General features: G+C 32.8%; 1 protein-coding gene, 1 long non-coding RNA gene and 1 pseudogene across 4 annotated transcripts; 2 read left to right on the forward strand and 1 right to left on the reverse strand.

Annotated features, from left to right (window-relative positions):
* Positions 1-42: 42 nt before the first annotated feature.
* Positions 43-4,369, forward strand: LOC148613264 (uncharacterized; annotated as a pseudogene).
* A 155-nt stretch (positions 4,370-4,524) lies between these two features.
* Positions 4,525-22,317, reverse strand: LOC148613265 (histone deacetylase 8-like). Of its 2 annotated transcripts, none has more exons than XM_088586565.1 (12): positions 22,226-22,317; positions 18,407-19,959; positions 16,874-16,926; positions 14,712-14,848; positions 13,631-13,772; positions 12,523-12,635; positions 11,691-11,768; positions 10,858-10,966; positions 10,281-10,453; positions 8,835-8,929; positions 6,222-6,327; positions 4,525-5,211 (listed from the first exon to the last, which is right to left on the reverse strand). In XM_088586565.1, the coding sequence occupies exons 2-12, from the start codon at positions 19,550-19,552 to the stop codon at positions 5,183-5,185; spliced, it is 2,181 nt and encodes a 726-aa protein (XP_088442691.1). In that variant the 5' UTR covers positions 19,553-19,959; positions 22,226-22,317; the 3' UTR covers positions 4,525-5,182. The 2 variants fall into 2 exon arrangements, with proteins under 2 accessions (XP_088442691.1, XP_088442690.1); XM_088586564.1 differs by having other exon boundaries at positions 18,407-19,695; positions 22,226-22,315.
* LOC148613266 (uncharacterized) lies at positions 19,953-23,864 on the forward strand. Of its 2 annotated transcripts, none has more exons than XR_015923313.1 (3): positions 19,953-19,985; positions 23,480-23,541; positions 23,799-23,864. It is a non-coding gene; the product is annotated as an uncharacterized LOC148613266 (long non-coding RNA). The 2 variants fall into 2 exon arrangements; XR_015923312.1 differs by lacking the exon at positions 19,953-19,985 and adding an exon at positions 22,348-22,429.
* The last annotated feature ends 264 nt before the right edge of the window (positions 23,865-24,128 follow it).

The following is a 24,128-nucleotide window of genomic DNA, read 5'->3' on the forward strand; positions in this document are numbered from 1 at the left end:
AGTATTGTGCATCTGAAAGTAAATAAGGTACTCTGTATTTTGTTCGTATACTCACGAGTTCATGCTATAAATGGACCATTTAAATACGCCACGAATCCAGGGCCGGATCCAGACACTTTGAAAAGGAGGGTTGCCAGCCGAGGTGCCTCAGAAAAAGACGTGGTGCTAGTATACATGTTTTTGCCTTTTTTGTCAATTTCTCGCATGAAAATGACAAATTTTCCAATAAAAAGGGATGCTAACCCTTGCACTGCTCCTCTGGATCCGCCAATGGAATCAATTATATTTGGCTGATTAGGAAACACAGGATTTACATAAAAAAAATGTACGAACTGTCCCTTGAAATTAATTTTTGATACAATGAAATCACATGATAATAAAAACATTTAAACAAACCAAAAACAAAGAAAAAAAGACACACAAAAACATATTAATTGCCTGATTGCCTTTGTTAGACTCGAGCTGAAAAACCTGGCTCTTCTTTAACAACGAATGCATGGTTTGACTTTCAAGTCACTTAAGTTACGAACAATACATTTCCAAATTATTGTAATCAGCTACTTACATGTAAGGTTAAATATTATTCTGTTTCATTTTTTAAATTGTATTTTTGGAACAAGGAAGAGGGTTCTCCACCGATTCTGATGAAAAGATCGACATTACGGAGCATTTAAAAAAAAATAGGCCACTTGTGGTCAGAATATCGGAGAAAATGATCCCAGACTGGACTTCAAGGACAAAACTTCAAATATGCCATAGCCCAGAACACTGTGAGGAAGAATAAGTGTAACTCTTTGTAAGAATCAGGCAAAATGGGAAAAATCAGAAACGTGCATGTTAAAAACCCACCGATCTGACAATAAAATATCACTCAAGGATGCTTTCTCTATATGAAAAGACCATTATTTGATCTCTGTATCACTTTGCTCAGAAATCTTTTAATAGAATATATAGAAAAATGAGGTATTTGACTGAGTTATCTTCGTTGATTTTCAATGCATTTCAATGAAATTGTATATCAATGGTCCAACATGATATGGAAAATCTTGTATGTTTTCCTTGATTTTGATGGTACAAATAGTAAAATTACACTACCAAAATGATGCTTTTTTTCATATTTTCATATCATGTTTCACCTACTGCCTGATTCTTACAGGAACTGACACTTAAAAAGTTTAACTAAGTATACAAAGGGGGTTATAATTTGACAACCGCCCCGTGCAGGACCGGGTGTCAAAAGAATAGGCCTGCAGTAGCGCTAAGCTTGTCGTAAAAGGCTACTAAATAGTGCTCAGAAACTTAGCCGGGGGCTAGGCGCTCTGCCCACAGAGGAACTGGGTTGTGTATCCCAGGTGTTGGAATGGGGTACCCCTGAAGTGTTACATGCTGGGGTTGTCAGGCTATAATACGGAAAACCTGACCGCACCGTGTTGGGAAAGATGCCACGTTAAAGAACCCTGCTGTGGTATTCAATAGGAGTAGGAACCTTTGCACTCCGCCACAGGAGGCTAAATTGCCCGACCCTAGCCATCCCTCCCTTTTACCTTGTGGCAATCAAAATTTTTCGACCCTATTATCCTTGTATCCCATCCCATTTTTCATTTCATCATCATTTCATGTTCAATTTATCATCCACTTCATGTTCATCGCCTGAATATAGCTGAATTATTGCAGCTCGGGCGTTAAACCCCAACAATCAATCAATCATAAACTGAACCGATGTGATGTCATGTAGTTATCTAAAACTATTAACGAAATATAAAAGTAAGCAATAAGTATATCTGGGGGAACCACCCTTGTTGGAGACTGATAATTCAGAGGACTTTGTCTGTAAGTACGTAAATTATAAATGCAAGTAGTAGTTGTATTTCCAATCTCCTACGTCAGTGTACTTGTGCTTAAAAGTTCATCGTTCAAAACGAACTGTCTGTATCCATGTGGCAGGCTAAGCGGTGTCCTCGTGTTGTTTCTTTGTTTGCTCGTCCAGGACCTCTGGTTTGGTGTGTGAGTTGTGGGGGGGGGGGGGTAACCATGCAAAGCAAAATTTGGCTATGCAATAAAACTGAATTTGTGACAAAATAAAACGCTTCCCAGTTTTGTTATGGAGTATACGCCATAACGATTCCGGGCCAGAGTTTTCTAACATGATTATTGGAAGTGTTGCATTTCGATTTAATCTGCTACATATTTTTAATTTACTATTTCAGAAATAATAGATCGTACTGACGTAGTGCTAATCCTCACCTATATGGATAAAAAAAAGTTTGGTCAGGCAATTTATTTTTATATAATTTTTCTTTTTGACCCATGTTTATTAAGGTTTATGTTTTACATTTTATGTCGATTTCTGTTTTTATGTATTAAGCCAAGAAAAAAATATATGTCTGTCATATATAAAGGATTTCTGGACTTCAACATAGCTAAACTGAAAAACATCTAATTTATGCGGCATTTGATATCAGACAATTTCTTTCTCTGGCCAAAGCTTGAACTATAAAAGGTATAGTTATATACATATACACTCTTCATCAGGCTCATTCTCGTTATATTTGTATTGTAGAGGATGGAATGCCCGTAAATAAATTGGGAATCATATTTAGATTAGAGCTTATTCCTCGCGATGGCATCATCTGACTTCCTTGACCAAGCCCAAGTTCCCGTCAACTGTCAGCTCTGTGGTGAATCAGAGACAAAATTGAAATGGATAGACTGTGTTTCATACTTATGTCAAGCCTGTTCTGACAATATTCACTCAAAAAATGAAGCATTAAAAGAGCATCACATAATCAAATATAAAGAAGCCGGAGCCGATGATGTTGCCGAAAGACACAGAAGAGTCAATTTGGATAACATGGTCTGCTCTGAACACAAGGGAAAGAAATGTTCTGCAACACGTGTAGCCAAACTATTTGTGCTCACTGCGTGAAGGGGTCGCATAAATCGCACGACACAGACGACATTTTTGACAGCTATGACACTTTCTTGAAATAATAAAAGAGTTTAAAGAAACTGTGGATGGCAATTTCTTTTTTTTTTAAAGCATCAAAAGGTGTTCTTAAACTCACTGAAATATTACGATACAGTAAAAGCCCAAAATTTGCAAAACGAGAAAGAAATAAAAGAAGCCGTTGAAAGATATACACATAAAATGCTTCAAAAACTGGATTCTGTTTAAACCGATAAAAGATGAACTAAACGTGATTTAAGGTACTACAAGTGATATTTCACCGAAGAAACACCGACTAGAAAAGTCATGAATTCCCATTTTGCTGAAGATATCTTCAAATCGGGAACATTTTTAGAAACAAATCTACTCGAGAAAACAACACATGAAGTTAATCTTATACAATTCAACTTTATTCCTTGTGGTAATTCTGGTTTGTCCTCAAAGCGTTCGGTGACATTTCTAGTTGGAAGCTCGTTCAATCTTATGAAACCTTATTGGATAATGTCACCAATATCATTTATTGCGATGATGGTACGAAATTTATTGGAAGCAACTATAATAGTAGAGTACAAAGAGTGGTGCTTGATAACAATGAAGTAAAAGTGGGTATATAGGCTTCAATGATATGGCATATCATATCAACCAAGATGTGGTTTAATGGTATATACAAAAGATGGAAAATTGAAATCTTAAAAATCATTTTGTCCATTGAAAACTTTAGTGGTCCACATAAATAAACAAAATGAATTGCTAGTTGGACTGAATGAATCAGATGATGTTAATATCAATTCAGGGAGTGTCATAAAAGTTGTGGTTCTTAATCAGTCACGTGACATAAAACATACCTATGAGTATGACAATGACAGATTATTTACCTGGCCATGGATGATTGTCACCTGTAAGGATGCTATCTGTGTGATTGATACACAAGATAAGAATGGATATTTTATGTATGAGGGAAGGCTGGTGGCAATGGGTTATGGGGGAAACATCAAGTGGATATACAATGGAGAAGGTGTAGGACTAAGACACGAATTTCAGCACCAGGACATGATAGTGACCACTACAGATATGATTCTGGTTACTGACATCAGTAATCATGCCTTACATGTATTGAGTCCTGTTGGACAGATTATTGTCTATCATAATGTTGGGGATTTAGGGATTGATTATCCAGTCGGTATAGAAATTGATCATGACAAACAACTGTGGGTGGGACATTTTGACAGTTACAGAATTGATTGCTTAGAATTTACATGTATTTAAGGCTATTTGCTACTTTAAAAATAGTTTTCATTCAATGGGTTAAAATTATGTCATAAAAACAATGGTCTACTGATATTCAGTGGGTACCTAGGGATACATTTTTACCAACATCATTGAGTGATGTATTGATTAAAATATGACAGAAAATTTTGACAACACTGTTTTCTACTACATTTTAAATAATGTTGCAGCCAACTTTTGAGTGAAATCTGTCTTTTTCAGTTTGTGAGTATTTATTCCTGTTGTGTATTGTGTATATTTCTTTTAAACTGTCAAGTTAAGGACATTAAAAAAATGAGAAACAAAATAGCTTAACTAAACAAAAAAAATAAATATTTATTACATTCCAACGAATAATCATCAATATTTCACACATTATAAATAGTATTAAAGTTATGCTAAAATTTTTCCTTTAAAACTTGACATAATATATTTATACTTACACATAGAATCGCACAGTAAAACCCTGTCTAAACCAAACATGCATTGAAAGTTTTGTTACGTTTAGACTGATGCTTAGTTTATACTCAGTATACAGCCACATATGCCACATATAATTTATAAATGGTAGTCATATAACACATATTAATATTAGCTTAGAAAAATATAATCATGTTTATATTAAAAAAAAAAAAAAAACAACATATGAGTATCATATGATAATCATGTGATAATCATATGTAAACTGAATGATAATTATTATCATCATAACGATTATATCATATCACACTTGATTTATGTGATTATCATATGTTGCCAACCATATGATTCTCATGTGTGGCATATTACACTGTATGAGAGAATTTAAGAGGATGTTAAATCAATGAAAGTTTCCAGTTTATCTAAGGTTTGATTTAAACAGGTTTTACTGTACTTATAGAAAGAATTCCTTAATATTACAAAAAAAAACTCTATTTCAACATTCTAATTCTTCTTATATGCAAACATGTCACTCTGAAAATTCTGTCTCTAAGGATCTGAAATCTTCCCAATATTACCTGAAATAGAACATCAAGTTACCAGGTAGAAGTGTTCATTAACTGGTGCATTTTATTAGAGAGCGGATGCTTACCCTACTGGTGCACCTGGTCCATGCTCCCAGTTTTTAGTAGTCCGAGTTTTTCACTTGCTTTTGTTACTTAGTACGTATGATTTTAGTTGTTTTATGTTCTTCGTTGTGTGTGTGTCTGGTCTTTGTCCCTGGATTACATTCTTTTGATTACCGCTATAACCTTGGTTCCCTTGATTACTCTTCTGCAATACTTGATAATTTTCTGATAGATTCAGATTTAGTTTACTTCTTTAACTATTTCAAAAATAAAAGATGACAGAATAAAGTATATTTTTTTCAAGGTTCTTGTACATGTATATTGATAAGGAGACTTGGCATTGTCTTATGAATGCCCAAATGACTCAATACTAACATAGTTTTACTTCCTTATTGCTTTGGTAAGAAGGTGTTCGGTTATAAACATTACTTTCTGGATATTAACTGGAAGTTTGCTTACTATGGAAATACCTATTCCCCATTTTATCAGTACAAATTATGGCATTTTGTAATATGTAATAAAATTAGTAAACAAAAACATATTTCTACATACAATGATGTATTCACATACAAACAAGATATCTGTGAGCAAATACCCACTAGATATACTTTCACCCAAACTTTAGTGTGCAATATGATTCTTTCTTCCAACAAGAAATTGGTATTGCCCACCTCTTATACCAAATCTCCAAATATGCCACACCTATATTAAGCTTTTGTCAAAATAATAAGTGGCTCTGACGAGAAGTTACAGAGAAAATTGTTATAAAAAATGTGACAGACAAGTGAAACTAGGTTTTACCTCCCTTTTGGAATGTTCAGTCAGAGAATTTCCTAGGGTCTCTGTAGCAGTATGTGAAAGCCCTTTGTACAAACAATGAGTAAAAGTTTGACTGAAATCAATTTAACTACTAGATTTTAACAAGTTAAGAAAAGTAGCATATAGAGCTAAGTACTTACTCATGACCATGCCATACACCTGCTTAAGGTAGGGAGCCGTGTTATCATTTTTCCTGTTCCCAGCATGCACCTCAAGGTCAAAATCAGGGCCATACTCCATGAAAAACTAAAACAAAATACAAAATATCAATCAATCAAATATGAACATACGTGTATTGATTCAGTTTATCTATAACTCTTAAGGCAAGGCTTTACAGATAGGTTTCTAATTATTACTTATGACCGACATTTTGCAAGCATCTATCATAAGAATATTACAAAATGTGTTGGAAAAAAAGTTACAGAATATAGAACTGTCCCAGAAAGAGAAGTACATTTTGAAATCCTCCACTACAGAAGCAGAGATTTAATTTTGCTTCATTATCAAAACCTTGTCACAAAAATCAAAATTTCTGACAACTTGCTCATCATATAATGGTCTAACAAAGATTAGAATCCAGTAACTAATATAGCAGAATTATATAAATTGTTATGTTAAAAAGACTAATTGAAACATTCATACTTTCCTGTATGATGAGGCTCTAACTAAACAGATTGAGACTGAGCTACTCAGACTTATAAAACAAGTCATAATCTGGGTCATTCTGAATGAAAACAGACGTTAAAATAGCCAAGGGTATTATCTTGCTCAAACTCCATGAATATTCATAAAAAGCCACAGCAGTGGGTGGCACATGTTAAAAAGTAATCAAGGGAACCAAGATTCTAGCAGAAATCAAAAGGATGTAATCCTGGGACAAAGACCAGACATTGAAAACAGACCCACAAAACAAAAAACAACCAAAATAATACATACAAAGTAGTTAAAGTAAATGAGCAACTCGGACTCCACTAAAAACTGGAGGCATGGACCAGGTGCATCGATAGAATAAACATCCTCTGCTTTTCAAGAAACAACCGCTGAAAAAGTCGAGTCCAGAGTAGACGAAAAAGGAAAGGAAAACTATGACAAATTAACAGTTCAGATTTTTTTTTAATAAATTTTTATTCATTAGAGATCATAAACTCTAATGATCTATAGAAATGAGTTGGTTTGTTCCTTACTGAAGGATTGAATAAATTATATATATATATAAAATTCAGATAATAAGAACTAATTCTTTGATCTGTTCATGGTTTGGTAAAGAATTGTGAAAATATAATCTGAGTTCACTTTTTATACATCAGATATCATAATGAATTTGTTATATATTTTTATATTAAAATATAGCTGTATTGCATATGCATTATAAGTGTTTGTTTAAACCATATATTGTCTACCCTATATCACACCTCTAGACCTACATCGCACACCCTATATCACACCACTAGACCTACATTGCATACCCTATATATCACCACTAGACCTACATCGCACACCTTATATCACACCACTAGACCTACATCGCACACCCTATATCACACCACTAGACCTACATTGCATACCCTATATATCACCACTAGACCTACATCGCACACCTTATATCACACCACTAGATCTACATCGCACACCCTATATCACACCACTAGACCTACATTGCATACCCTATATATCACCACTAGACCTACATCGCACACCTTATATCACACCACTAGACCTACATCGCACACCCTATATCACACCCAAGACCTACATCGCATACCCTATAACACACCACTAGACCTACATCCCACACCATATATCACACCACTAGACCTACATCCCACACCATATATCACACCACTAGACCTACATCGCACACCCTATATCACACCACTAGACCTACATCCCACACCATATATCACACCACTAGACCTACATCCCACACCATATATCACACCACTAGACCTACATCGCACACCCTATATCACACCCCTAGACCTACATCGCACACCCTATATCACACCCCTTCACACACCATACTTAAAATATAGTTAAAATATATGCCATAATGAACATGACATGTCAAAATCTGTATCACATGGGGTATCAACCCTCGACCTATATTACCTCAGGGCCGGTGGTCATTGGAGTCTCAGATTGATACAGCCTGTGATACCAATTTTGACATGTAATATTCAGTATATAAACTAGCTTTAACATTATTGCGTTATTATTATATATTACTGCCAAAAAATAGTGCAGTTAATATCATAGAATCTGCTTGGTGTATTGAAGGACAGTCTCTTAAGCGAATTAGACAAACTGATTACAAGCATAATAATTCAAGACTATGGGCCTTCAATGAAACAGTGAGAACTTTTCAACTACTGAAGTCAGCTGGCCCCCGAAAAGACAAATGTACCAGTTTGGGAAAGTGGTAACAACTCTTCACCCTAAACATATAAAAATAGGGAATTATTTGAACATTTATTGATACCCCAACACATAATTAAACTTTATCTGTATATTACTGTATGAAACAGTTGTGCAAAGTTGACAAAAAATTATGATATATTCTTAAGTATCATCATGAAATCACTCGGGACAGACATATAGACACGCAACCTTTTCATATATCATATAGTACCTTGCCATTTTGTGTGGACAGATATAAAATTCAATATCCCATAAGATTGATAATTGCTAGAGGTTTTTGATTTGAGACGGGTTTAAAAAATGTTCACATTACAGCAAATTGAACATGTACTAACTCGATGATCAGGTATTTCTGTGGGTAACTGTTTACCAGCTGCTAATCCTGTCAAGAATGTCCAACATCTGGCTGTATTACTCAAATTATAACCACCTGAAAGTACATGAGGATAAGGTACATTAGCAGCAAAAATATCTGCAACATGTCTATAACATAATGAGTACAGAATACAATGATAAGTCAACATCTACCCTTCAAAAAGGACTTGAAATAAATAATCAAAAGTTAACAAAAAATAACAAAACACTCCCTTAACAATCATGCACATATATTGACAGTAATATCAGTCTAAACAAAACCTTATATGAGCAGCAAACCAGCTGTTTCAAAGGTTGAGACAGAAATATTAACTATTAACGTGATAATTCTGACAGGGCAAGATATGATGAAGGTGATTCATTAAGCAAAGAATGACAGGTTTTTACAAAAGTCCCTACTTAACCCACAACTTCCCCAACTCCAGGCAAGAGGTTACCAAGGCAACTGGCCAATAATGGTGTCCAACCTCGACACACAAAGAAGGGAGTACAATACATGTAGATACACTGTCTTAATCTGCCAGTTATACATAACATGAGATTACAAGCATTGTCATGCTGAGCATACAGACTCGTTTGTACAGGAAGCTGATATAGAAAAGCAAATAAAATGACTTACAACATATGCCTTATCAAATTAGAAATTGATCCATCCATTAGGTTAGATAATTTGTGATGTAAATTTACTCTATACAGGGTTCATACACCTTTTTTGTTCCAATTTTCGAGGACTTTTCCAGGATTTTTTTTAATATTCCATACCCAAAACCACAAACAATTGTGCATCTTTTTTAAAGTTTTTTTCAATAATTGTAAGCATATTTATGTATGCCAAATGTTTTGAACACATTCATAAAACTGGTGTGTGTTACCATGACTTCCAACAGAGCAAAATCTAAGCTTCTTATGCTCCAGATTTACCCGGATTAGACTGCTTTAACCTTTAAAAAACTTTGAACTACTGAATAATTTTGTGAATATTTTGGCCCTTCAATGTTTTGGCCAATGTAGCTGATTCCCCCATGTTCGAAATGTCAATGTCTTTTGCACAGATTGTGCACCTTGCCTTTTCTGCACCACCTCCCCTTTAAAGCCAATGCTTGTATTCTGCATTTTTAACCCACTTGGGTTGAAAATTAGTTTTCTGGCACTTTGTTTTTCAAGATCATAATGTTTTGGTAGATAAATGTTATTGGATTTTTGCATTTATATTGGTGAATATTAAAACTGAAAGAAAAAACTCGGGGAAACATAGTAAACATATCTCTACGTAAAAATCGTACATGTACAATAGTCAGGGGCATTTTCACTTCCACAACTGGCAAACTTTTTCAACAATATTTTTCAGAATAAAAGTAAACAGTTTTACATGACATTGTACTTAAAATTCTAAGAAAAGTCCTTACCACCCCCTAAGATAAGAGTTGGTAGGTTCCACTGTAAAATGAAGTACAGACATTTTCCTAATCCTTTGTGAGTGAGGTTAAATGATTCCATAGGGTCTCCTGCTAGCCCGTCTGCTCCACACTGACAAACCACTACTTCAGGTCTGTATGTCTCTTTTATTTTGTCTAAAACCCTTAAAAATGACATGAAGTAATAATACTTTACAAATTATAAAAACTTTACTTGCAGCTTTGTACTGAAAAAAAAATGCTGAAAAGTACAGAAATTTGGGAAGTTTTATTTCAATGTTCACTTTTGGTGCTAGTGAAAAAGTTACTTCATTTAAGAGTGGGAAATTTAAATTCTATCTGACTTTCCGAAAGTAAACCACAAATGTATATGCATGTTTAAAAGACAAAAAGAACCCTCAAATTTTATAATATTCAAAAAGGTTTATTGTCATGATTTGAAAGAATGAATAACTTGACTTCAACTATCAACAGTATGTGATTTATACAACAAACAATAAACTTAAACACTTCTAGCAAACAAAGGGATTAAACTCTTTATACCTATTAATAAAGGGAGTTAACACACCTACAAACTAAGGGAGTAAACTCCACATCTCTGATACCATCCAACAGGGGAACATTAACAGTGTAGTACTGACCTTTACCAATACCAACATCTTTTAGACTTCCAGTACCTGAAAAATGTTATTGAAAAAATTATTGTAATCCAACTTATTATAATGATGACCTGTTTGCATATAAGGAGTATTGTTCATAAAGTTTTCAAAAATTAAAACTTATTGGAAGATTTATCAAGGGAACCAAGGTGATAGCGGTAATCAAAAGAATGTAATCCATGGAAAACAGACATACACAACAAAGAACATAAAGTAACTAAAATCATACATACAAAGTAACAAAAGCAAATGAGCAACTCAGACTCCACTAAAAACTGGGAGCATGGACCAGGTGCACCGGTAGGGTAAGCGTCCTCTGCTTTTCTAAAAACACCCGCTGAGTTCATCATAAAAAACAAACGAGGAAAGGAAAACTATGACCCATTGAAAAAATAAAATGGAAGCTATAACACATGTTTTTGCCTCCTGGGTGTTTTTGTGGTAACATGCTGCCATGGTCAGGATATTCTGGTTTCAATTCCAAGTTGGGTCATACCAAAGTGGTAGGCAAAGATAAAAAGTTTAGTGCTGCTATGGTCAGTATTGTATTATATAGTTGTCAATGGCAAATGCCTTTGAAAATGTACAACCACCTGATAATTATAGGTTTCATAACTGATAAAAGATGAACATTGTACAATGTCAACTCAACTTATTTAATTTTAACTTCATAACAAAAGAGCCTAGGTGAATTTGTTATAATGTGATTCAATAAAGAGAGTACATCAAAGAAAAATCCTACCTGGGAAAAATCCAGGCACAAATTTCTGAAATGAGACTGTAAACACTTTAGAGGTAGCTGAAAATGCATCTTCAACACCTGAAATAGTAAGAAAGACAATCTAAACCTACTGTTTTAGGGAACTAATTTTCATGTTTTTGTGGGTTTTGTGAACTACAAAATTTATTTCCGAACATAAAGGGAAATTCATTTGTTATTTGTATGATTAAGTTGACAAATTCTTGAACTCAAGGTCTATGGTCGGACTGTCAAAGGTTTTTGCACTATACCATGAAAACTTTATTAAAATAAAAATATTTTGAAATCTGTCTAGTTTTGACAGGTTTTTGGATTTATAAGGGTTCTGTTTCGACAGGTTTCATAAAATAACTTAACATTGCCAGGACAAAAACCTATTACCATGAACATACTCAAGTAACAAAAAATCTAACTTTTCTCCACAACAATACTAATATAACATATATTAAGAATAGGTATCGTATATATGTCAAGAAAACACCAACCCCACCAGGATGAAAATGTCAGCCGAAAGCCACCCATTGGTCTTCAATGAATGACGAGGAAATCCTCTTGCCACAGGGCAGGCTGCTGCTGGCCTCAAAACATTATTATACACAGGTACAGGGAAAGAGTTGCCCCAAATGTATACATAGTTATTACAGAATAAAAGTTAATAAATCTCTAACGGTATTTTGCTCCTCTGCAGAAAAAAAATACCAAGGGCATTAACTCTTCAGATTGACAAGGGCCTCATCACTTCACATGAGCCATAATTCTTCAGATTAACAAAGGTCATATCACTTCATACGGTTACTCTTTAGATTAACCATACCATCACCATGATGAAGATCCAGGTCAACATACAAAATCCTGTTGTATTTCTGTCTCAGCTTCAGAATTCCTAACACAATGTCATTAATATAACAAAATCCTGACGCATGGTCTCTGAAAGAATAAACAATTTCACATTTAGTTTATCAAAATCATATGATACAATTACACACAATTGAAAAGATTGTGATGTGCACAGGCTCTGGTGGATTGTTATCCCCCTCAAAAAAATTGATTACCTATAAATTGTACTTGAATTGTCTAAGTTGATTATGAGTTTAAGTTCCCAGCCTTGCAAAAGTAAACTTTATTAAGGATTTTCATAACAGTTCACAGACATATGAACATCAAACCTAATAGTAGCCATAGTTGTCATTCAAATCCTTTATGGCAAACTTTGGTTGTGTGGCATAAACCAACTAAAGACATAAAACTGAAAGGAGAAGGGCCGTTCAAGGCCTTTATTGGCCAAAAATACAACTGAAATTAATCATCAATAATTAAGAGTGATAATAGTAACTTAAAGACTTGATTCCATAACAACTAAGAAAACATAAGGACTTCAGTAAATTCTTGCATTAAAAGGACACAACAATTGCCTTTTTTTAAACAAAATTTACATATTCTGATCATTTTGTACTAGTTTGGTGAATTTCTGGCCATATTTCTGGTAAAGGAATGGTATCCACACTAAAGAAACAACTTCATCTTTAGTGAACACATTCATTATTACAGAGTTTATCATACGTGAAAATACAAAGTTGTTTCCTGTGTGTGGACACAGTTTTGCAAAAAAAGAAAACAACAAAAGTTACAATTCTCAGCAGTTTTGTTAAATGATGTAGAATTTTTCTTTTTATTTTCATATGTTTTACTATGGTTTGAACAATCTCTATGCAATGCTCTAACCACTAAGTTGAAATTAAGGACCATAATCATAGCCGAATGCCCCTACAACTTTATAGTTCCCTACTTTAGAAAAAAGATGGAGACTCTGCTTAAAATATCAACTTACCAACATGATTACCAAATATAGATGAACAGTAAAAAGCCCAATTCTATAATCCCAGTTTGTGTAAAAAGAGGGAAGGAGTGTTATCAATACTTACTTAGCAGCGTGGTGCCATCCTCCACACCAGTTAATGGCCACCCTACATGTCTGTTCTAGTATGCACTCAGCGGCAACCAGAGTGGCACCTGATGTCACAGTGGCATATTTATACAACCCTTGATGTAATGGACAATCATAACCTTAAAGAATAAGGATAGCAATCTGAGAACATAGATCGCCTTCTAAAATGGGGTCACAAAGAGAGACTAGTTGAATAGTTTATTGCTAATCTGTATGTTTTCTTGATCGATCTTGTTGATAGATAAAGTTCCTTCTTTTTTTTGCATTGTACAAATGATGTTAAAAGATATCTGTCAAAACATTGGCAGTGATTGTGACGTCACCTGAACATCTTTGGATTTTTTAATGAAAATAATGTCACATATCAACAGTGTGTGGTCACACTATTCATGACAAAGTTGTCTAAAAGCTAAATGTGCATTAAAATGACTAAATTTACATTACTGGTTTACACCACCAATAAAAAGAATAAAAGTTACTTTTAATTTTGATACTGAAAATAACATGTGAAATATCTCAACTTGCTTTGTTTGAGATATTCCATATTCTACTAGTGCAGACTCACAAGGCAAGTTCTCATTAATCGCTCAATATCAGTTTTCTGTGTTTCTTTTTGTTTTTTTTAAATGTGTTTTATTGTTTTCATCTCTTCTGTTATGTTTTTTTGTTTTCTTTTTCCTTGTTTTTCCTTACTTTAGTATTTTAAACACACTTATTTGTAATAAACTATTATCACAGAGCTTAGTCTCACCTGTCTTACATGGCTGTTGTTATTCAATATTTGACAGTAACTTTGGCGGCACATGAATGGAACAGATATAAAAATGAAACCTTATGATGCTAATGCAACTATACACTAAATATCATTCACCTAGCAGGTGTAGTTAATGTTACGCTGACGTAATCAGAAACCTTAACATACATGTACAATCTTATTATGGATGGAGATAAAACAATAACATAGTCTAGCATTCTACATCTTTTATCACAGACAAGACATTAACCCGTACATTTCTCTTTTATTTTTCTAAAATAATAATACCATGCATTGTACATACTTAACCCATATTGTGTCGCCTCCTCCTCAAACTTTTCAATGTCATCATGGCAACTTATTTTCTTCAGGAAATTGACATAATCAGAATTGTGGAACATAAGAACCTCTTCATCAGTAGCCGCCCTTGGTTCTACAATTCTAAAAAAACATATACAAAATAATTTACTTAAATGAAAAAAAAATAAGGCTGAATTTGTCACATTCTTTAATTCTTCTTATAAGTATCAGGTGCAGATTTTCTGCTGTTCTTACATGTGCATGCATCAATCCAATACATTTTAGTTATTTCATGTCTAATCAGGTATTTTCATAGCAGTTTAAAATTTAGTATTAAACTTCATTATAATAGACAGTATTGGTAATACAAGTACAATGTATTAGGAAGCTAAACTAGAGACTCTAGAAAGCCTGAATCACTTACCTGGTCAAAAATCTACTTTATAGCTTTCTAAAGCCGGACTTTACCGTACTATTGTAACATGAATTATTTAATTAATACAGAGAATCTTAATTATCCACCAGGTTAAAATATTATAAAATAAATCCTAATTGACATTTTTCTCTTCAAGGGCAATAACCGCAACATTGAGCAACAGATCTTTGTGAAAATTTCAGTACAGGTCAGTCTTACCATGCTGATCAATTTACCCCCCCCCCTTACAGAATTACATGTAGGCTTAACCCTTTGGTTTTCAAGTTAAAAATGTATTTCAACAAGTCGTCAATTTTTATTAGTGGCAGCCATGTTTTTGACCAAAAAAAAAATTGTTACGGCTATCCTAACAAACATTCATGCAATGTTTGGTTACAATCCATCCCAAGAGTTGTCTAACAGGAGATTTAAAAAAAAATCCATTTCAGGACCCATAATTCATTCATTTGTCAACAGATCTTTCTGAAAATTTCAGCATTCACATACATTTACAGGTAATTTATCACATCATGCAGAACAGTTTTAATCCCTGTCAGATTTTAGCTAAATCCAACTGTTTTTGAGTTATTTGCATTATTGTTCAATTTGACCCCAATGGTGTATTTTTAGATCAGTGGCCATGTTTTTCACGAGATAAAAAATCCACACACATAGTTTGCTGAACATATTCTAAATAATACTCATGCAAAGTTTTCTAATAGTTTTAAAGGAGAAGATTTCCAAAGTTGGAAATGTAAAATTCAGGGAAAAAATTCCATTTAAGGACCCATAACTCATTCATTTTTCAACGGATCTTTCTGAAAATTTTGGTATAGGTCCATCCCATCATGCTGAACAATTTTGCCTCTAAATTTTAGCTAAACCCAACCGTTTTCGAGTTATTTGCATAATTTTAGAATTTGACCCATATGTTCTATAATTGTAAAGCAGCCATGTTTTTTGCCAGATCAAAAAGCCCCACACAAGGACTGTAAAAAATATACTAAGGAACATTCATGCAAAGATCAGTAACAATCTTTTGAGTAGTTTCAGAGGAGAAGATAACAGACGACTACGACACCGGACACTTAATGATGGCAACAGCATACATAGCCTTTCAGCCAGGTGAGCTAAAATAGGTAAAAAATTTGCCACCATGATATTTTTTTTTTTAAATTTCAAACACAATTCATATCTATTACATGTACATGTATATATAGGTACCTGTATATGGTGTATTCATAAAACAATAAGGAACAATATTACATCAATGAGTGATCTCCTACAGTTTCCATTTGAACTACATGTACATGTACAATGTTATCCCGATGCACGACGCGGGGTACACTGCAGTCCTTTATCTAAAAAAAAAAATCTTTAGTGTAAAATCAGTCCTAAGTAATGAAGTCATAATAATGCAAAATCAAAGTATTGTGACATTAGAACTTACGACTGATTTTACACCATAGATTTTTAATGAAACTGACCTCAGGTGTCTATTTTGTTAGGTAGCTACAAAATACATGTATAAAATATTTTGCAAGGGTGAAGCTTTAAAAAACTTATAAACTTGAATTGTCTCACCTTACAAAATCAAGAGACACAATGTTTACAGAATCCCAAATATCCTAAAACTATTTGTCAGAGGTGTTTTATGTTTTATTTACGGTACTTTAAGAAATTGAAATGACAAAACTTTACACAAACTATATAACCTGCTATACAAGTACAAACTGTATGTACATAAATACCTCATATATCTGGTCAGTCTGTAGGCTTCAATTAGACTATGACTCATACTGGCCTGAAAGGAATTCAAAAAAGAAATTTGTTACATTGTACAGGTACAAACTTTCCCAACAAACTTTTATTTTTGTACAAGAGGAAAATTTTCATATTCATACCTGTTAGCCTTTGTAACAGCTGATATGTAAGATTCTCTACCATCAACACTGTTTCATGTAGGAGATGTTTCAATAAAAGCTAATTTTTTTACATGTATGTAAAAAGTCAACTATTTTCCATTTTGATGCAAAGAAAAATAGTAATTTTATCAAAAAATCCCCCACAATTTAAAATTTTTATGAGGGAGATACTTATTTTTTCATGGATATTGTGGGAGTCTCCCCCTCCTGATGTGGATGGGTTAACAGGTACATGTAAATATATGAACATTTGAAGACAAATGCATTACCTTGGCATTTATTGTAGGGAGATGGACATTTGTTCATACTAAATATGAAAACAAACTGTTCCATACATGTATTTATAACTGTTACTGTTAGTGTATTTATCAGGGACATTTACTTTTAATATGGTCTATAAAGCAAAAGAAAATAATGTCTACTTCAATACTTTTACATAAATAGGTAGTAGTACATTACAGATTTACATGTACATGTAGACGTACAAAGTAATGTATCAATACTTCTACATAAACAGGTAGTAATACATTACAAATTTAAATGTAGATGTACAAAGTAATGTATCAATACTTTTAAATTAACAGGTAGTAATACATTACAGATTTACATGTAGATGTACATAGTAATGTATCAATACTTCTACATAAACAGGTAGTAATACATTACAGACATACATGTAGATGTACAAAGTAATGTATCAATACTGTTACATTAACAGGTAGAAGTACATGTACATTACAGATTTACATGTACATGTAGATGTACAAAGTAATGCATCAATACTTTTACATTAACAGGTAGTAGTACATTACAGATTTACATGTACAAAGTAATGTATCATGTAACAATTCATCATTTCTTAAACTAACAAAACTTAAATGTATCCATTCAATGACTTTTCAAGTCTTTAATATTGATTGATTGATTGATTATGGTTTAACATTCTATGGCATTTGTTTTGTACTAATCTGACATGCTGAGCTGGATCTTTAATGAGCTACATGTAGCTCTCAGAAGCAACAGCCCACCGATCTGCTCTGACACATTATTCTGATCCTGAACCAACCAATTGTCCCTCTATCTCCTTAAATACCGCATGCTATGTGGAGAAGCAGCAACTACCAATTATAAAGTCTTTAGTATGACTGGTCAGGGTTCTGACCTTTGACCTCTCTAACTCTAGGCAAGCAAATTACCATAAGACAACTGAGGTGGTAAAGACTGCTAAGCCAACTCTCCAGTTGATGACTTCTTACATACAGTGTAGTTTATTGAATTTTTTATCGGGGGAAATTGGTAGTGCCCTACTGTTTCACAAATTCTACATCTATCAGGGCCTGATAGTTCAACAATACTCACCCTCAAAGGTATTTTCTGCATCTGGTCACAAGTTTCAACAAGCTCCTTGCTATAAATATACACAACCTTGTGTCTGTCTGTCTGTTCTATCTGTTTATTTGGAACACAAACCTTGGTTTCAGTAAGCACAGTTTTCATATTGTCTGAACAATCAGATTTATTGCTAAAAATTTTAGATATGGTTATTGAATCATAATTTTTTCCTTCTATATCTATTCTCCGTTTTTTCGTAGCTTGTAATGCTCTTAATGAATCATCAGTCAAAGTTTCATGTTCATCATCAGCATCTATATCATAAACATCATTATTTCTACCATTAAAATCTTTAATATTTCCAGATATTGATTCATTTTCAGCAACAATACACTGGTTCATGTCCGAGACAATATTGCCATCAACTGATTTCTGTTGACTTCTAACAAGTTTAGTCACATTTGGGAGACTTTCTTGTGTTATCACAGAATGACTTTCAAAGTCGGTAGTATTAAAATGAAGTTCTGCATCTGGTGTTGAAATATAGTGACTATCTAACAAAGTTTTATTCGAAACAATCTCTTTCACACAAAAGGAGACCTCTGTGTGTGAATCAGTCAAGTTTGCACTATAATTTTCTGCATCCATTTCCACTGAATTGCAGTCTTTTTTATTACGTACATGAATAGGTGAAAAGCATACATTATGGTCATTACAGTTTCTTTCTACTGATGGCTTAGAATTTAGGTCACCACAAAAACCTAGAACTTCAGCATGGTCTAAAATTGCCTTTTCTGTTTGACTTTTACCAGATGTTGGTGTTAATCTGGAATAACTTATAGTCTCCCCAATACATGAAAGTCTGTCTAAATCATTTTCTTTCAGACAAATATCAGCCTTTCCTTTACTGTCTACCCTTTTATCGTTACCACAAGCATCTAAGATGATTCTCTGTGTAACTACATTGTGTTCATGTATTTCATTGATTTTAAATGAATTGGTGTTTTCTTCAGCAATACATTTACATTCAGACTTATGATTCATACATGTAACTAGTATTTCACATGGTACTAACAAATCTTCACTGCTGTTTTCTTCACTCATTTTCCCACCACCATTCAGGGAAACTTCAAGCTGTTCTAACAAGTCTCCACTGCAGTGATTTTCAGTCATTTTGAATCCTTCATTCAGGGTAACTTCCAGCTGCTCTAACAACTTCCCACTTTGGTTCCTTCAGTCATTTTCCCACCATCATTCTCTTCAGTCATTTTTCCTGTTTTTTATCCAGGAAACTTTAGAATGTCCCATTGACAAGTCTGCATGGTATGAAAAAATATTCAAGCATTAATTTGGGAACACTGCATTTTTCTTTTCAACCAATAAGTGAAGAATTATCTGTCTGTATCACTGAACTCTTTTTCTTATCTACTACTATAACCCCTTTTTATGAATTGTTCCTCATGTAAGTCCAGGAAGTGTTTGTTTCATTTTATACCATTCTAATTTGTGAGTTGATTTGTCTCCCCTTCTACTGTATTGGTCACATGGTGAGTTCTAATTAATTTCCAAAAAGGATTTACCTGTACGATATGATATTTAATATTTTGTAAGTACATGTACATGTAGGTAAATGAAGTTTCAATGGCCTTCATCAGAAATTGAGAGTCCCAGACCAAATTTGAACACATAAATTGGATATACACGTATGTAAGTCTTATTCTAATTTCATTTTCCGTACCAGAATTTTCAGTCTAGAATGTATTTAAATCCACAGATTTGCATTTTATTATTTACTTCCAGGTATTATTTATTCAAAAAACAATTCTACAATCAATTGGACCCAAAGTGAAACTTTTGGGATCTTGACATTGCTAGACAAACCTGGCTTGGCACTTACATGCAACTTGTATTTTACAATGACATTAGAAAACACAGGAAAATTTTTGTTCCTAGTGTTCTTGCTAACAACATGATAAGGCAAAAAATAGTGCTGTGTTTTTGATCACCCCTCTAAAATTTTGAATGGTTTTTAGGTAGGAATTTTAAGAATTTTTTAAATGAAATAAGAGTGACACCTAACTCAAAACACAATAAAAACAAAATCTTCAAAGATTTAACATATAATAGACTCACATGTGTGTTTACAATTGATTCTTAATATAAACAACCTGTATTTCTAACACTTTGTTTTTCCATCTCGAATAGAAAAACATATCTGTAAGTTTATTTTCTCCTTTTTTTCTCTAAGACAGTCCTTGGGCTTTCTACTGTTATTCTTTATTTTAAAATCACAAATAAAAACTTTTGGGAAGGGGGTCTGAATGGTTGCTAGGGTGACTGGAAACAAAACAATTTCTCTAAGTCCCAAGTCAAGTGCAGAAGAAACCCAATTTGTCTAGTGATATCAAAGGTCACAGTAGATTCACTATCAGTCCAATGGAGTTTAGATGTACAAGTACTTGTTTGAATTTAATTAGAAGTATTTGACAGTGATACTTGTGTTTATTTATTAGATTCATCATTTGTCAAGCAATTGCAGAGCAGTAAATAATATGTTTGGTTTTATTCAAAGAAAAAATGAGCTTAAGTGAGGCACACCCAAAATGACTGTATGTATTTTAGCCACCGGCTCCCATTTCAGACAGTGCCTTGACCCATTGGAAGTGGCGAGGCTCTGTCTGAAACCATTACTGAGAATTTCAACATGGCACCAGAATCAGGTGTTAATTTCACAAAAAGTCGTAAGTGTGAAATTGATCGTAAAATATGACGTCATAATGCTATTTTGGTTGTGACGTTATTACTTATGATCAACTTTACACTTACGACCTTTTGTGAAATCGAAGCCTGGTGAAGAAAAAAAAACAATAATGGCTGCAGATGAACACTTGTTTTTCATCCATCAAGTACTTGTAGGTAAGCATACACAATCATGATAGTGAGCACCACGAAGTGGTGTGAGCTTTAGTTTTATTACATATTTTATCTTAATTTTCCTTAAAAAAAATCATGTCTTGGAAGTAGCAAAAAGTGACTGTCCTTACAAAGAAATTTCATCGCTTCCTTAAATCCCTTAAAATAAAAATATATAGGTTAAGATTACATTTCAGTAAAAATAAATTCATCTTTTCTGACATTTTCAGTCTTTTTTCAATTTTTTTACTTATTAAAAGAAGTGAATATGATGTTTTTAAAAAGTTCAGGAAAAACGTGGATGTGCATCTACGTATACATTGTACATGTATGTATGTGTATCTCTGCTGTTCCACTGTTGCCGTTGTCAAGAACCTAACCCCCACTTGAAAAAATATAACTCTGATTGTATTATCCAAATTGAAGCATAGCTTTTCTGAGATAGGACATGCAATCATTTTCATGTTTGGAATTTGTAGCTGCCAGTTGCATCTGAATTTTGTTTATGTCACATGATATGTGTAAAATATTCACGCCATCCATGGAGAACTGTAATATTACCGGTATTTGTACAAATTCATCTGACTGGCTAAAACTTAAAAGGATGTTGCTAGGTATGCCCTTCAGGGTTAAAAATGGTGAAGTATGGTGAAGTGCTACAGAGTTATCGACCATTTAGAAAGCATGGGGAAAGGGGGATGGGGTTGGGATCTTGGAAAACATTTTTTCAAGTCAGTTGTCAAGTGACTCATTCATTAAAAAAAACGATCACTATATTTTAACAAGGCAGATATTCAAATAAAAACGTAGTTTGTATGGTTATGCTAACGGTGCTCGTTGATTCACAGGGGCTTGGTGAAATGTATATTTATTACATATATGCTCGCTTGGCAATGGGAATCTCGAAATGAATATTGAAATTTCGTAAAATACCTAATTTAACTTTTCTCACAATCAATACGGTACTGTAATTTAACACAACTACAACCATTCATGTTTCCCGCCGGAAAAGGCGGAATGGGGAGATAACTGCGCATAATAATATACCTAATACCCGGAAGAACATGCGAAAATATGGAAATACACTAAATACACTTATAGGAATTCAAATACGACATTGCAAAATGGGCAAGACAGGTATTTTATGCATTCAAAATAATAAATAAAAACAAAATGAACAAATCGCACATAAAAAATGGCGCGATAATTTACCCGTACTTTTTATTTTATCAGTATGCAATTTATCGCACATTACAAATTTAATAGGTTTATGACGAAATTGTACTGAATTAATATTCTTCTATATTAAGATACACTCTCTGGTTTAAAAAGTATACTAGAAATGCATTATTATTACATCAGCCAGGGACTATATTATGGCAAGCCAAAAAAGACAAAAATCAATATTTTGTAATAATAGAAAATATTGTTTTAATATTAAAAAAATCATTCTTTTCATTAATATTTGAAGATATTTTTTAATATTAGTAATTCATTAATATATCATTTTGTAATATTACAAATACCTGATTTAGTAATATTATAAAACATCACACATTTTGTAAAATATTACAAATTGAATTTGTATTATTAGAAATTGTATTTCTAATGTTAAAAAGATATTTTCTAATATTAGAAAACACCTATTTTGTAATATTAGAAAAAAAATTAATATTAGAAATTAATTTTGTAACATTAAAAGTTAATTTTCCAATTTTATTCATTCCCGATTTTGTAATATTATAAAATATCACTCATTTTGTAATATTAGAAAATGAATTTGTAATATTACAAAATGAATTTCCTATATTAGAAAATTAATTTCTAATATTAAAAAATCACTTTCCAATATTGCAAAATCAATCATATTTTTTAATATTACAAAATGATTTTCTAATATTAAAAAAATCGTCATTGAATATAGCAAATCCATTTTCTAATATTAGAAAAATCAATTTCTAATATTAAAAAATCGTTTTTCAATATTAGAAATTCAATTGAATTGGTTCTATTTTATTATTTCACTTATCATATTCGTACAAATATTAAGCAATCATTTATTGTTTATATTTACAAGTTACGCTGGTTTAGTCAATGATATGAATTTCAATTTGTTCATTTAAATGTCAATTATCGGTAATTGTGAACTGCCGATCATATGTTATAAGTAGATATTTTGTCTTACAGATCTGTTTGTCCATGCGGAAGTTTTCATTAACTACAATCAGTACCTTTGTACCACATATAGAGTAAGCTTTGTGTTATTTGTTGTTTTTTGAAATATCTATGTGTTGGATGTCATATTTTCCATGACATCGAAAGGACTATTGTATTTGTTGCATATGTCATAAATTTCTATATAAAGGCGTTTTATAATATTAAATACATTGAGTAAATGGAGAATATTTAGATTTACGTATGCTTTAATATTTTTTTTAATATATAGAGTTGCAGTATTTACTTTGTTTTATTGTGATATTTATAAATGGTTAAATGTATATTTCAGGGATGTCATCCTGTCATCCTGTCATCTTGACCAATAAAATTTAAATATACGAACTCTTCATTCTTTTGAAGTGTTAGTTTATTCACTCCCGCAACATTTCTATTTAATGAATTTTCAGTTAATCAACACACTCATGTACTGGATCAATTTATTTTAGTTTATATGAATTTTACGCCTCAAATAATCACCAAATTGCAAAAAATAGGGATAAGATAAAAAGAAAGAACCGGGATCGATTCCAAGCATATATGCTAATAATTTACATCAAGCTTGTTGTAAATAGCTAACATTATTATAAAACTCTTTAATTTCAATTCTACACCAATATTG

The sequence above is a fragment of the Perna viridis genome, chromosome 6 (assembly GCF_037379345.1).
Source record: "Perna viridis isolate PV_CMFRI_1.1 ecotype Kerala chromosome 6, ASM3737934v1, whole genome shotgun sequence".
NCBI lineage: Eukaryota > Metazoa > Mollusca > Bivalvia > Mytilida > Mytilidae > Perna > Perna viridis.